The 13,436-nt window shown below is 40.2% G+C and overlaps 1 protein-coding gene across 3 annotated transcripts in view; it reads right to left on the bottom strand.

Moving 5' to 3' along the window:
- Window positions 1–13,436, bottom strand: part of LAMA3 (laminin subunit alpha 3) — a 272,673-nt gene that overhangs the window by 189,718 nt on the left and 69,519 nt on the right. For all 3 annotated transcript variants that reach the window (XM_021929998.2, XM_021930000.2, XM_021929999.2), the window contains exons 7-8: window positions 11,903–12,018; window positions 7,390–7,508 (exon numbers count right to left, since the gene is read on the bottom strand). In XM_021929998.2, coding sequence (XP_021785690.2) covers window positions 7,390–7,508; window positions 11,903–12,018 — 235 coding nt within the window. The remainder of the gene's footprint in view (window positions 1–7,389; window positions 7,509–11,902; window positions 12,019–13,436) is intronic.

Here is a 13,436-nt window from a genome sequence, read left to right as displayed (position 1 = left end):
TTATTTTCCTTTTAATGTCTATAGCCTGTAGCCACTGTAGTAACACACCACTTTTACATATGAGATTGCTAATTTGTAATCTTTCTTTTTTCTTGATCACAATAACTGGGAGTTTATTAATTGTGGTGACCTTTTCAAAAGCCAGCTTTTGGCTTTATTGTTTTTCTCTATTGTTTACCTCTTTTCTCTTTTGTTGAATTCTTTTCTCTTTCTTAAATTTTGTTGAATGTATTGCTTTCTTCCTGCTACTTACTTTGGGCTTTCTTTGGTCTTCTTTTACCAGCTTCTTAAGGTAGAACCTTCGGATATTGATTTTAGACTTTTTTCCCTAAGACAAGCTTAAAGCTGTGAATTTCCCTTTAAGTACTGCTTAGCTGCATCCAACAAATTTTGATGTGTAATGTTTTCATTATTTTCTAATTTCCCTTCTAACTTCTTTGACGATGGTTTATTTAGAAGTGTGTTGTTTCAAATATTAGCATTTTTCCAGTGATCTTATTCCTGTTGATTTCTAATTTAATTCCACTTTGGCCACAGAACGTAGTATAATTATATGACTTCAATCATTTTCAATGTAATGAGATCTGCATTATGGCTACACTTGTATAATAGCCTATCTTGGTGAATGTGCCATAGGCACATAAAATGAATATACAGTCTTCAGTTGTCAGGTGTACTGTTCTATAAGTGTCAATTAAGGTAAAGTATATGATAGTGTTGTTCAGATCATATGTCTTTGGTGATTTTTTGTCTAGTTTTATAAATTGCCAATAGGATGGTATTTAAATCTCCAACTATGATCATAGAATTGTCTACTTTTCCCTCTAATTCTGTCAAATTTTGCTTCACATATTTTAAATTTTTATTATTAGATGCAAACACACTTAGGATTACTGTCTCCCTGATGAATTTACTCTTAGCATTATGAAATGTCTTTATTTATTTGTGTTAATGCTCTTTGTCTTAAAGTCTACTTTACCTGATATTAATATTTTTACTCTATCCTTCTAATGTTTATTGTTTACATAGTATATTTTTTCCCATTCATTTACTTTCAACTTGTCTTTATATTTAAAGGTAAGTACTTGTAAACAACATAGTTGAGTCTTGCTTTTTTATTCATTCTTATTGCTTCTGCCTTTGAATTGGAGTGTTTAGTCCATTAACATTTCGTGTATTTTTGATATAGCTGGACTTAGGTCTACCACTATTTGTATCTATTTTCTGCCTGCCCCTTCCTTTTGTGTCTCGTGTGTGTGTATGTGGTTGTGTGTGTGTGTGCGCTTGCACACGTGTGTGCATTTCATCCCCTATTCCTCCATTCATCTATTTTTTGGATTATTTGGATGTTTATAAAATTACCTTTAAATATATCTATTGGCCTTTTAGCTGTACTTCTTTGCATTATTTTGTCAGCAGTTGTTTTAGTGACTACAACATATATCCTTCATGGCTCACAGTCGAATTAGAGTTAATACTGTATTATTATTATTTATGCTATTGCTACATATGTATTATATTTACATGCATTTTATAAATACCATGAGACATCATAAATTTTGTTGTAAGCAGCCCTACATACTCTAATTTTTCCAGTTATATTGAAGTATTATTTACAAAATATTCTTTTATTTTCCTTTTCCATTATTTATTCTCTCCTCTAAAACATTTAGAAATGGGATTGAGCAAAAGAAAATAATTACAGATCATTGTATTACCATAAAAGGGCAGATATTTGGAAACAAAGAGGGGTTGGGAAGGTAGGTAGTTTCCTAAAATTCTTTTTTCAAAAAAAAATTCAACTCTAATTTTAGATTTGGGGGTACATGTGCAGATTTGTTAGCTGGATATATTGCATGAGGCTCAGCTTTGGTATATGATTGATCCTGCCACCCAGGTACTGAGCATAGTACCCAATAGTTAGTTTTTCGACCCTGTCCCCCTTCTTCCCTCTCCTCTCTAGTAGTCCCCAGTGTCTATTGTTGCCACCTTTATGTCCATGAGTACCCAGTGTGTAACTCCCACTTGTAAGTGAGAAGATGTGGCATTTGGTTTTCTGGTTTTGCATTAATATGCTTAGGATAATGACCTCCAGCTGCATCTATGATTTCATTCTTTTTTACGTCCATCATGTATATGTACCACATTTTCTTTATCCAACCCACCACTGATAGGCACCAAGGTTGATTCCATGTCTTTGTTATTGTAAATAATGCTCCAATGAACGTATGAGTGCATGTGACCTTTTGGTGTAATAATTTATTTCCTTTGGATATATGCCAAGTAATAGGATTACTGAGTTGAATAGTAGTTTTATTTTAAAGTCTTTGAGAAATCTCCAAACTGCTTTCCATAGTGGCTAAAATAATTTACATTCCCAACAACAATGTATAAGTGTTCTCTTCTCTGCAACCTGGCCAGCATCTGCTGTTTTTTGACTTTTTAATAATAGCCATTCTAGCTGGTGTGAGATGATATCTCATTGTGGTTTTGACATGCGTTTCTATGATTACTGGTGATATGGAGCATTTTTTCACATGTTTGTTGGCCACTTGTATGTCTTCTGCAGAGTGTCTGTTGAGGTCTTTTGCCCATTTTTTAATGGAATTATTTGTTTTTTGCTTGCTGAACTATTTAAGTTCCATATAGATTCTGAATATTAGACCTTTGTTAGATGCACAGTTTGCAAATATTTTCTCCCACTCTGTAGGCTGTCTGTTTACTCTGTTGATAGTTTTTTTTTTGTTTTGTTTTTTTGGTTTTTTTTTTTTGTAGTATAGAAGCTCTTTAGTTTAATTAGCTCCCATGTGTAAATTTTTTGTTTTGTTGAAGTTGCTTTTGAGGACTTAGCCATAAATTATTTCCCAAGGCCAATGTCCAGAATGGTGTTTCCTAGGTTTTCTTCTAGGATTCTTATAGTTTGAGGTCTTATATTTAAATCTTTAGTCCATCTTGAGTTAATTTTTGTATGATATATGGTGAAAGGTAGGGGTCCAGTTTCATTTATCTGCACACAGAGAGCCAACTATCTCAGCACCATTTATTGAATAGAAAGTCCTTTCCTTGCTGGGTGTGGGTGGCTCATGCCTGTAATCCCAGAACTTTGCGAGGCTGAAGCAGTTGGATCACCTGAGGTCAGGAGTTTGAGACCAGCCTGGCCAACATGGTGGAACTCCGTCTCTACTACTAATAAAAAATTAGCCAGGCATGGTGGCATGCACCTGTAGTCCCAGCTACTTGGGAGGCTGAGACAGGAGAATCGCTGGAACCCAGGAGGCAGAGGTTGCAATGAGCCAAGATCGTGCCACTGCACTCCAGCCTCGGTGACAGAGCGAGACTCCATCTTAAAAGAAAGAAAGAAAGTCCTTTCCTCATTGTTTATTTTTGTTAACTTTGTTGAAGATCAGATGGCTGTAGGTGTGTGGCTTTATTTTTGAGTTCTATATTCTGTATAGTTTGAAGTCAGGTAATGTTATGCCTCTGGCTTTGTTCTTTTTGCCTAGGGCTGCTTTGGCTATTTGGGCTCTTTTTTTTTTTTTTTTTGGCTTCATCTGAATTTTAGAATAGTTTTTTATAGTTTTGTCAAAAATGACATAGACAGAAATAGCGTTGAATCTGTAGATTGCTTTGGGCAGTATGGCCAATGTAATGATACTAATTCTTCCAATCCATGAGCATGGAATGTTTTTTCATTTGTTTTTGTCATCTATTATTTCTTTCGGCAGTATTTTATAGTTGTCCTTGTAGAGGTCTTTCACCTCCTTGGTTAGATGTATTTCTAGATTTGGGGTTTTTTTAATTGTTTGGTTTTTTTGCAGTTATTGTAAATGGGATTGTGTTCTTGATTTGGCTCTCAGCTTGAACATTATTGGTGCTTAGAAATGCTACTGATTTTTGTACATGGATTTGTGTCCTGAAACTTTACTGAAGTTGTTTATCAGTTCCAGGAGGCTTCTGGCAGAGTCCTTAGGTTTTCTAAGTATAAAATCATATCATTAACAAACAGAGATAGTTTGACTTTTTCTTTTCCTATTTGAATGTCTTCTATATCTTTCTCTTGCCTGATTGCTCTGGCTAGGACTTCCAAGATTTTTTTTTTTTTTTTTTTTGAGACAGTCTTGTTCTGTCACCCAAGCTGGAGTGCAGTGGTGTGATCTCGGCTCTCTGCAACTTCTGCCTACTGGGTTCAAGTGATTCTTGTGCCTCAGCCTCCCGAGTATCTGGGATTACAGGTGCGCACCACCATGCCTGGCTAATTTTTGTGGTTTTTAGTAGAGGCAAGGTTTCACCATAGTGGCCAGGCTGGTCTCGAACTCCTGACCTCATGTATCTGCCCACCTCGGCCTCCCAAAGTACTGGGATTACAGGCATGAGCCACCGCATCCAGCCAAGAACTTGTTTTTAAATAGTTCTTTAGATTTGCCCAGACATGTACCATACTCTTCATTTCTTCCTAAAGATCTGAGTTTCTATCTCGTATCACCTCTCTTTAACCTAAAGCATATCTTGTAGTGTAGGTCTCTTAGGCAATAAATTCTCTTAGTTTTATTTTATCTACCAACAATTTTCTTTTTGCTTTTATTCTTGAAGGATATTTTTACTGAATACAGAATTCTGGGATGATGGTTTTTTCTTTTAGCACTTTAAAGATACTATTCCATTGTTCTGTGACCTCCAGTTTCTAATAAAAAGTCCACAGTCACACTATGTTGTAATGTTTTCTCTGTCTACTTTCAAGATTTTCACATTGTCTTTGGATTTCAGCAGTTTGACTCTGCTAGGCCTAGGAATTATTTTCTTTGTATTTCTTCAGGTTAGGGTTCATCAAGCTTCTTGAATCTTAGCCTATTGCAACATTTGAGGTATTTCCTATCATTATTTCTTCACTTTTTTCTCCTGAATCATTGTCTCTTCTCTTTTTCTGTTCCTTACATCTTTTGCTATTGTCTCACAGGTTCCCAAATCTCTGTTCATTTGAAATATATATATTTCTCTTTCTCTTCTTCAGACTAGATAAATTCTACTAATCTATCTTCAAATTCACTGACTCTTTCTTCTATTATCTCCATTCTGCTATTCGGCCCCTCCAGTGGATTTTTTATTTAACACATTGCATTTTTTAGTTATAGAATTTTCATTTTGATCATTTTACAGTTTTTATTTCTCTGCTCTTTATTATCTTTTCATTCATTGTGACCATATTTTAATCTATTCCCTTGAGCTAGAGCTAGAAAATCTTCTCTAGAGCTAGAAAAGCAGCTCTAAAATCTTTAACTGCTAATTCCAACATCTGGGGCATGTCAGAATTAGTCCCTATTGATTGTCTTTTCTCTTGAGAATGGGTCACTTTCTTTGAATCTTCATACGTTACAAAATCTAGGATAATATCCTAGACATTATGAATATTGCTTTAGGGAGTCCAAATCCATTAGTGTATTCCTTGAAAAAATGGGGTTTTTTTCTTTATGAGACTATTAACTTTACTCAAGTTGCACATTCTGACTCTTAAGTGGTAACTGAAATGTCAAGTAAATTATTTTAGTCTCAGATGAAATCCATCCTGTGCTTGGATTATAGGGAAAATGGACTGAGGAGTCAGTCAGAAACTTGAGAAGAATTTATATATGGAATTAGGGATTTCCCTCCTCTTGATTTCTCTTTTCCTGGGCTCCCCAGCAACTTTCCACAAGTTGTAGTTGTCCTAAGTTTTGCTCTCCGGTTCTTCATAGAACAGAGCTTTCAGACAAAGGTTCCATATTTGTAGAGAGATTTTAGTCAGACCACATGGGACCAACTTTGGCCTCCCCTCTGGGTAAAAGTCATAAAAATATGTAACTCACCCTATGCTGATCCCTTTTGCCAAGTTGCAGCTCCCCTCCAGTATCTTCCTGCTTATTTTTACTCTTCAGTGCTTTCCAATCATGGTTTTTGTGGTTTTGTTGTTTGTCTTTTGTATTTTGCCCAAGTTTATCATATGAACGCCTAAAATAGGCCCCATTCTTAAGAAAAAAGACAATCAATAGAGACCAATCCTCCGCGGGAGGGTTGAGTCCTACAGCAGTCACTAAACCATAAAAGCAGCAGAACTCTTTCCTTGTCCTTTGATTATCAATATAATATAAAAGTTAATTATGCTGCTAAAATATACACTCAAAAATGGTTAAAATTGTTAAATTTTATGTTATGTCTATTTCACCACAATAAACATTTTAGAGTTAATTATGCTACCTAAATATCTAACTTAGGAAAAGGCATTTTAAGTTTACGTTGGAAAACAAATGAAATAAGAGTTCAGTAATTTCATAAGCAAAAAAAAAACAAAAAATGTTTTTTGCAGAGCCACTATGAAAAAAAAGACTACACTGACGTTCTTCTGGAACAGCAAAGTACAAAACATAGTATCACTGAGAGAATGATGAAGGATAACAAAGTATTCTAAAGACACATTGAAGGGGCTTGACCTTTCATCTGCAGAAAAGATTCTACCTACACATTCTAGTCCAGTGTTTCTGCAACTTAATGTGCACACAAATCACTTGAAGGTCTTACAGTGCTTAGCCTTATCCTGAGATATCTCACTTATGCACGAAACCTTGTGATTCGTAACAAAGCTATGACTTATATTTTACTTATATTTTAATTATCTGCAATAACAGGTGATATAAAAGCATGGAGAGGGAGACAACTGAAGAATGGCGGCTCTCCCTATGGGTACGTAGCCCTGGTTTCATATTAATGGGCATCTCATGTGAAGAATGCCTCTTCAGTGGTATATAACAAAACATCTAAAAGAACACAAGAAAGAATGACAATGTAGACCAAATTCATAAACATTTGACAGGACCATTAATGAACATCTCAATGAAGATATATCCTCCTCTACCATGCACTCCCTTAACTAAATTCCAGTGAAACCAGTTGTCCTACAGAAGCGATGAAAAATTAGTGTTTTATATTTGATGTCTATGAAAGACATCATTAATTGATCATGATGCAGTTCCTTACTGAGTCTACACTCAGTCTGTCTGAAAACAAGATGTAGGGTCAGCACTAACACTGATAACTACTTGCCCTCCTATCTTAGAGCTTTCCTATCACAAGATGGATAGCAGTCAGAGATGACAGCCGGGAATCCTCCTCTCCATTTGGGCAAAGATCTAAATGGAGAAACTGATCAAAGGAGTGTGGGTAAACATACTTCAGTCCATTTTCCCTACAATCCCTAAATTACATCCAGCTAACAAAGCCTTGTGTGAACAACGTGGATAAATGGTCTCAGAAAACACTTTCAATTGCCTATCACTTTCTCGGTATTGCTTCAGGAGCAAAGCTTACGGAATATTCATTCCCCATGACAACACAACCCCTTTGATTTAAATAGTGCCTCACCTGACAGTTAATGCAGACCCCTCCACCAGCATAGATGCCCTGGGTATTCAAGCTTGCCTGCTGCCGCTCAACATCTGAATCATAGTAACAATCACTGGCATGGCCGTGGCAGTTGCATGCTGAAAAAAAGCATACTAAGTCAATATTCTCATCATTACTATCAGAAGCTTAGTAAATAGCGTAAATAGTATTACTGCTAATTGAGCTATAAAAAACTCTATTCTGGAATACCCAGGACACTCTTAGTGGAAAATTTTTAGGGATTTTTACACAAAGGCCAGGCTATACTAAGATACAGTTTAGAGTTGCTTTCATTTGATATTCAATGAAAGAAGTTTCTCTTTTTTAAAAAAATACTACTTGGGGCTGGGCATGGTGGCTCATCCTGTAATCCCAGCACTTTGGGAGGCCAAGGCAGATGGATCAAGAGTTCAGGAGCTCGAGACCAGCCTGGCCAATATGGTGAAACCCTGTCTCTACTAAAAACACAAAAATTAGCCAGGCATGGTGGCATGCGCCTGTAGTCCCAGCTACTCAGGAGGCTGAGGCAGAAAAATCACTTGAACCCAGGAGGTAGAGGGTGCAGTGAGCCAAGACCTCACCACTGCACTCCAGCCTGGGCAACAGAGGGAGACTCCGTCTCAAAAATATGTGCATATACTACTTGAGAGGCTGAGGCAGCAGAATCCTTGAAACCAACATTTTCACTGTCAAAAAAGATACATCAAAATGCCAATTAAACTTTGTGAATGAAGAGAATATTATTACTACCACTATTATAAACTATTACTAACAATAGTAATTGAGCTCTTGACACACTGTGAAAAGTGTTTTACATGAATTATCTCATTTAATCTGCACAGTAACTCTCTAAAGTAGGTACCATTATCCCTATAGCCCAGACTGGAAAGCTGAGGCTTAGAGAGGTTGAGGAATATGCCCATCGTTACATTGCTCATAACCAGAAGAGGCGAAATTCTGACCTGTCTTTGTTTGACTGCAGAACCTATGCTGTTAGCCAATACTCTAAACCTTTCAGTTCAACACTGTCTGGTAATCAACTGGGAATAATCTTAAAGTTTAATTACAGGGGAACGACTAAGCAAGCAACCGTATATTTGCTTGACTCTAAGTTCTATGACGATAAGGGCTGCATGTATTTTGTTTGCAACACAGCAAGGTTGTCACCACACAGTGGGTCCTCAACAAACACTTGTCAGATTGGAACAAAACTCTGTACCATCAAAAATGATGTCAAAGCATTTTTAAGGGTTGGGAAAATATAGGGAAATATCTAAAAATATCAAGTGAAAAAAATTAGGATATAAAATTAGATTATATAATCTTGAGTATTTAAAGTATGTATAAAAATTCTACATATCTAACAAAATATTAATAGTAGCTCTCTGCTATGGACTGAATGCTTATGCCCACATCGCCTACCAAATTCATAGGTTGAAACCTAATCACCAATAATTAGGAGATGGGCCCTCTGGAAGGTGATAAGCTCCCCTATAAAAGAGGCTCAGAGAGCTGCCTCACCCCTTCCAGCTTGTAAGGACACAGCAAGAAAGTGGCATCTATGAACTAGAAAGCAGGCCCTCACCAGACACCAAATCTGCTGGTGCCTTGATCTCAGACTTGCCAGCCTCCAGAACTTTGAGGCTATTGTTTATAAGCTACCCAGATGTTACAGCAGCTGAACAAACTAAGACACTCTGTTGGGGTAAATTCTTGGTGCTTTTACTTTATTATTATTTTTTTAATTTCCAAGTTATCTACAAGTAGTATATAATACTTCTAAAATTACAAAGTATAATTTTTTTTTTTTTTTGAGACGGAGTCTCGCGCTGTCGCCCAGGCTGGAGTGCAGTGGCCGGATCTCAGCTCACTGCAAGCTCCACCTCCCGGGTTCACGCCATTCTCCAGCCTCAGCTTCCCGAGTAGCTGGGACTACAGGCGCTGCCACCTCGCCCGGCTATTTTTTGTATTTCTTAGTAGAGATGGGGTTTCACCGTGTTAGCCAGGATGGTCTCGATCTCCTGACCTCATGATCCGCCCATCTCGGCCTCCCAAAGTGCTGGGATTACAGGCTTGAGCCACCGCGCCCGGCCACAAAGTATAATTTAAAACTCATTTGGGATTGTCATCATTGCCAAGATGAAAAAGATTTAACATGAGTAAAATTCTTATTCTTTCTTAGGCAGACTATATATTCATTACATTCCAATTACATCAAAATGTCCAAGTTCTTGTTAGTAATCTGTATGTTTTAATCAAATTCCCAGGTGACTACGTGAAGGAAAACTTAATTAGATATGACACAAATTACCCTATAACTTGTAAAACAGGCTGAATGCTTTCTTATCTTTATTTTCTCTGTGGGGCCATGATTTTAAAAATTCAAGGCATTTATACTTACTACGTCAGTCATTTCTTAAGAAGTCTGTTTATTTTGAATTGTATATTTCAAATGGAATTTAGAAAGCACCTAATAAATGGAACCTGATAGGTCTGACTTCCATGCACTATTTTTGTAACTTTTAACCATTTGATACATTTTAAAAGGATAAAAACTTGGCCGGGCGTGGTGGCTAAAGCCTGTAATCCCAGCACTTTGGGAGGCCGAGACGGGCGAATCATGAGGTCAGGAGATCGAGACCATCCTGGCTAACACAGTGAAACCCCGTCTCTACTAAAAAATACAAAAAACTAGCCGGGCGAGGTGACGGGTGCCTGTAGTCCCAGCTACTCGGGAGGCTAAGGCAGGAGAATGGTGTAAACCCGGGAGGCAGAGCTTGCAGTGAGCTGAGATCCGGTCACTGCACTCCAGCCTGGGCGACAGAGCGAGACTCTGTCTCAAAAAAAAAAAAAAAAAAAAGGATAAAAACTTAGTAAAGGAGGTTTAATTTTTTTCATGTGTGTTGGAGTGCAGCATGTTATTTACAACGGCGTCCATTAGTCTGGAAAACTAATCAAGTTGCAAATACTGGAATTCATGTAATTCAATCCAAAATATCCTAAATCAGTGTTTAAAAGCAGCGAAGAAACAACCCCTGATTATTTTTGTTATACCTTTCCCTGGTCCCCTCATCTGGGGTGAGGAATGGGGAAGTCATTGAGAAGGAACCGATTAGCTGTGACTATAAAGTGAGGCGGCCATCTGAGTAACACCGGGACTCAGAGATGCGCCAGAGCATTTGCCTGAAATGGCCGCAAGACCATCACAGGACTTTAGCGTCTCTCAAAACTCCCTTGGAAGAGCACTGGAAATACCTTTTACATAAGTCTACTGGCCATAAGAGATCATCAGTCTTATCTCTTAATACTTTTTGGTCAAAAAGTATAAAGTCCTATAATCCCAGCACTTTGGGAGGCCAAGGCAGGCAGATCACAAGAGGCCAGGAGTTCAAGACCAACCTGGCCAACATGGTGAAACCCCATCTCTACTAAAAATACAAACAAACAAAATTAGCCAGGCGTGGTGGCAGGTGCCTGTAATCCCAGCTACTGGGGATGCTGAGGCAGGAGAACCACTTGAACCTGGGAGGCGGCGGTTGCAGTGAATGAAACGTTTTCTGTAATTGGAATAAATATGTACCTTCCCAAGAAGATTGATTTAGAAGAAAATCTATAGTTGGATGTCTTAGGGTTTGTTTGTTAAAAATAACAGTTGTCTTTCTTCTTCTTCTTTTTTTTTTTTTTTGAGACAGGATGTTATTCTTTCACCCAGGCTGGAGTGCAGAGGCAGGATCAGAGCTCACTGCACCAACTCTTGGGCTCAAGCCATCCTCCCACTTCCACCTCCCAAGCAGCTGGGACTACAGGCCTGCACCACCACCTCTAGCTAATTTTTGAATTTTTTTGTAGACAGAGTCTCACTATGTTGCCCAGGCTGGTCTCCAACTCCTGGCCTCAAGCAACCCTCCCACCTTACCCTCCCAAAGTGCTGGGAGTCACCACATCAGGCCTAAAAAAAGAATACTTTTCTTACTTTATGTCACACTGTTAAAGGCAGTTTCCTGTCTTTTTTTCTTCCTTCTCTGGTCCCCTCCATCCTCCTCAATCCTACCACATTACTCTTCCCAGCCCTCCACACTCCAGTACTCCCAGTTTCCTGTTTAGACTCAACTTTGCCATCTTCTCTGGACCTCGGTCCTCAAAATAGTTGATTGCTATCCAGTATCACATCCTATAAAATGGACAAGGGGTTAAAATTTTATAGTGGCTGCGTCATATTTATGATTGCTAAAAAGAGAGGTCAATCCATTAAAGCACTGCGCCCCATCATGCATGGTCATCGTCATTATTGTTCTTTTTCTTCTCATATGTACATCTGAATTCAGAGGGCACTTTTCCCTCCAGTCAGTGAGGTTCTTATTACAATAGACAGACCTGAGACCCTAAGACTGACATGACCTCAGCCTCCTCACTAGCATGGGGAAAACTGCCTCAGCCCCCAGGGAGAGGAGGAGAAGGCCACGTGTGGCCCCCACCCCAGCCCCACACCCACCTTCACACTCGTGGCTCTGCTCCCACGCGGCGGGCCGCCAGCGCCTCTGATTGTACCCTGTGCAGCAGCGATCACACGTCTCCCCACAGGTGTGGTGCTGGCATTGACACCGAAACCTGGGCATGTGGGCGAAGTGCATCTCAGTTATTGAAAAGTTTTGATGAGGATCGGTTGATCCTATATGTGCGAAACTGACACACGAGTCATCACGGTTATCCACGGCACCATTCATTGAGGAATTAGGAGAACACAACACTTTACAAGTATTATTTAAGCCTCCCATATCCTGCGTATTATCTCCATTTTACAGATGGTGAGACTGAGATTCAGAGGTATTAAGATACCCGCCAAAGGTGAGGCAGTGATAAATGGAGAGCCAGCCTTCCAAACTCACTTGTCTCTGAGGCCCCAGCTCTGTCTTCTCTACCCCATTGTTACCATAAATGAACACAGGAGCACTCAAGTGCTGAGTTTACTGAGATGTGTTAAGTATCACAGCTGCATAAAGATCTGGAGTCCTACGACAAAGATTTGCTCAAGTTTCTCACTCTCAACCTGTGGTCATGCCCAGAGATTTACACAATTCAAGAGCCAGCTGCTAATAAGATCCCAGAGGGCTCTGTTTCCAGAGGCCGCGCCAGCTCCATCAGGAGCCAAAAGCTGAGACCACTCAGCGAGGCAAAGGGTTAAACGTCTCAGTTCAAAAGGGTGTACATCCGCCTTAACATTCCAAGTTAAAATGAAATTGTTTCAGCCTTGGCTTTGGATTGGAACTCCAAGCTTTGAGCTCCCTCCTTCTGTGCTTGAAAGAGGATTCAAAACCATTGTCCAGCACTGGTGTGATTCCGTGTTGCGTCTTGCGCAGCTGTCTGTGGAGCAGGAGTCGTTCCTCTTCGTCTGCCTTTTCTCTCTCACCTAATAGCGCGCCACCACCCCACAGAAGATTCGATGGATGAGCCCCCTGAGGCCTCAGAACTATCTTTTTGGCAACTGCTGGGGGGAGCTGGAGGAGGCCAAGCAGGGTCTGGTGGCAGTGAGGGTGGGGTCTGGGGAGGGGACTGGGGAGGAGGAAGGAGAGGCGAAGGGTTGGAGGTGGGAAGCCGGCTGCAGCCCGGGCTGCTGGAGAGCGCCAAGCAGGCTGGAGGCCCGAGGGAGTGGGAAGAGCTGCTGGATCTGGAAGAATGCGAGCCAGGAGGGAGCCGGGGGCATGAAGGGGTGAGAAGACGGCCTGAAGCCCCAGGAGCATGAGCCAGGCGAGGCCCGGGGCCTGAGGTAAGGTGGAACCCAGTTCGGGTTGCGCGGGGTAGGCCTCGGAGCTGGGCGTGCGTCAAGCCGGCGTGGTAGGCTTCTAATTCCGGGCTGGGTGGGTCCAGGAGGCTGGGTTCGCGGAGAAGCACACGCCTCCCTGTTGGAGGAGGGCACGGACGCACAGCCAAGGGTTGTTCTCCAGTCCCCAGGCCTCAGAGTCTGGGGCTCTTGGACCCACAATTCACCCGGCTGCTTCAGCCAGTTACTGGGGTGGGGCGAGGTGGGG

Source organism: Papio anubis, chromosome 19, assembly GCF_008728515.1.
Source record: "Papio anubis isolate 15944 chromosome 19, Panubis1.0, whole genome shotgun sequence".
Lineage (NCBI taxonomy): Eukaryota > Metazoa > Chordata > Mammalia > Primates > Cercopithecidae > Papio > Papio anubis.
The sequence above is the reverse complement of the archived record's forward strand: the minus strand, read 5'-3'. Positions and strand labels throughout refer to the sequence as shown.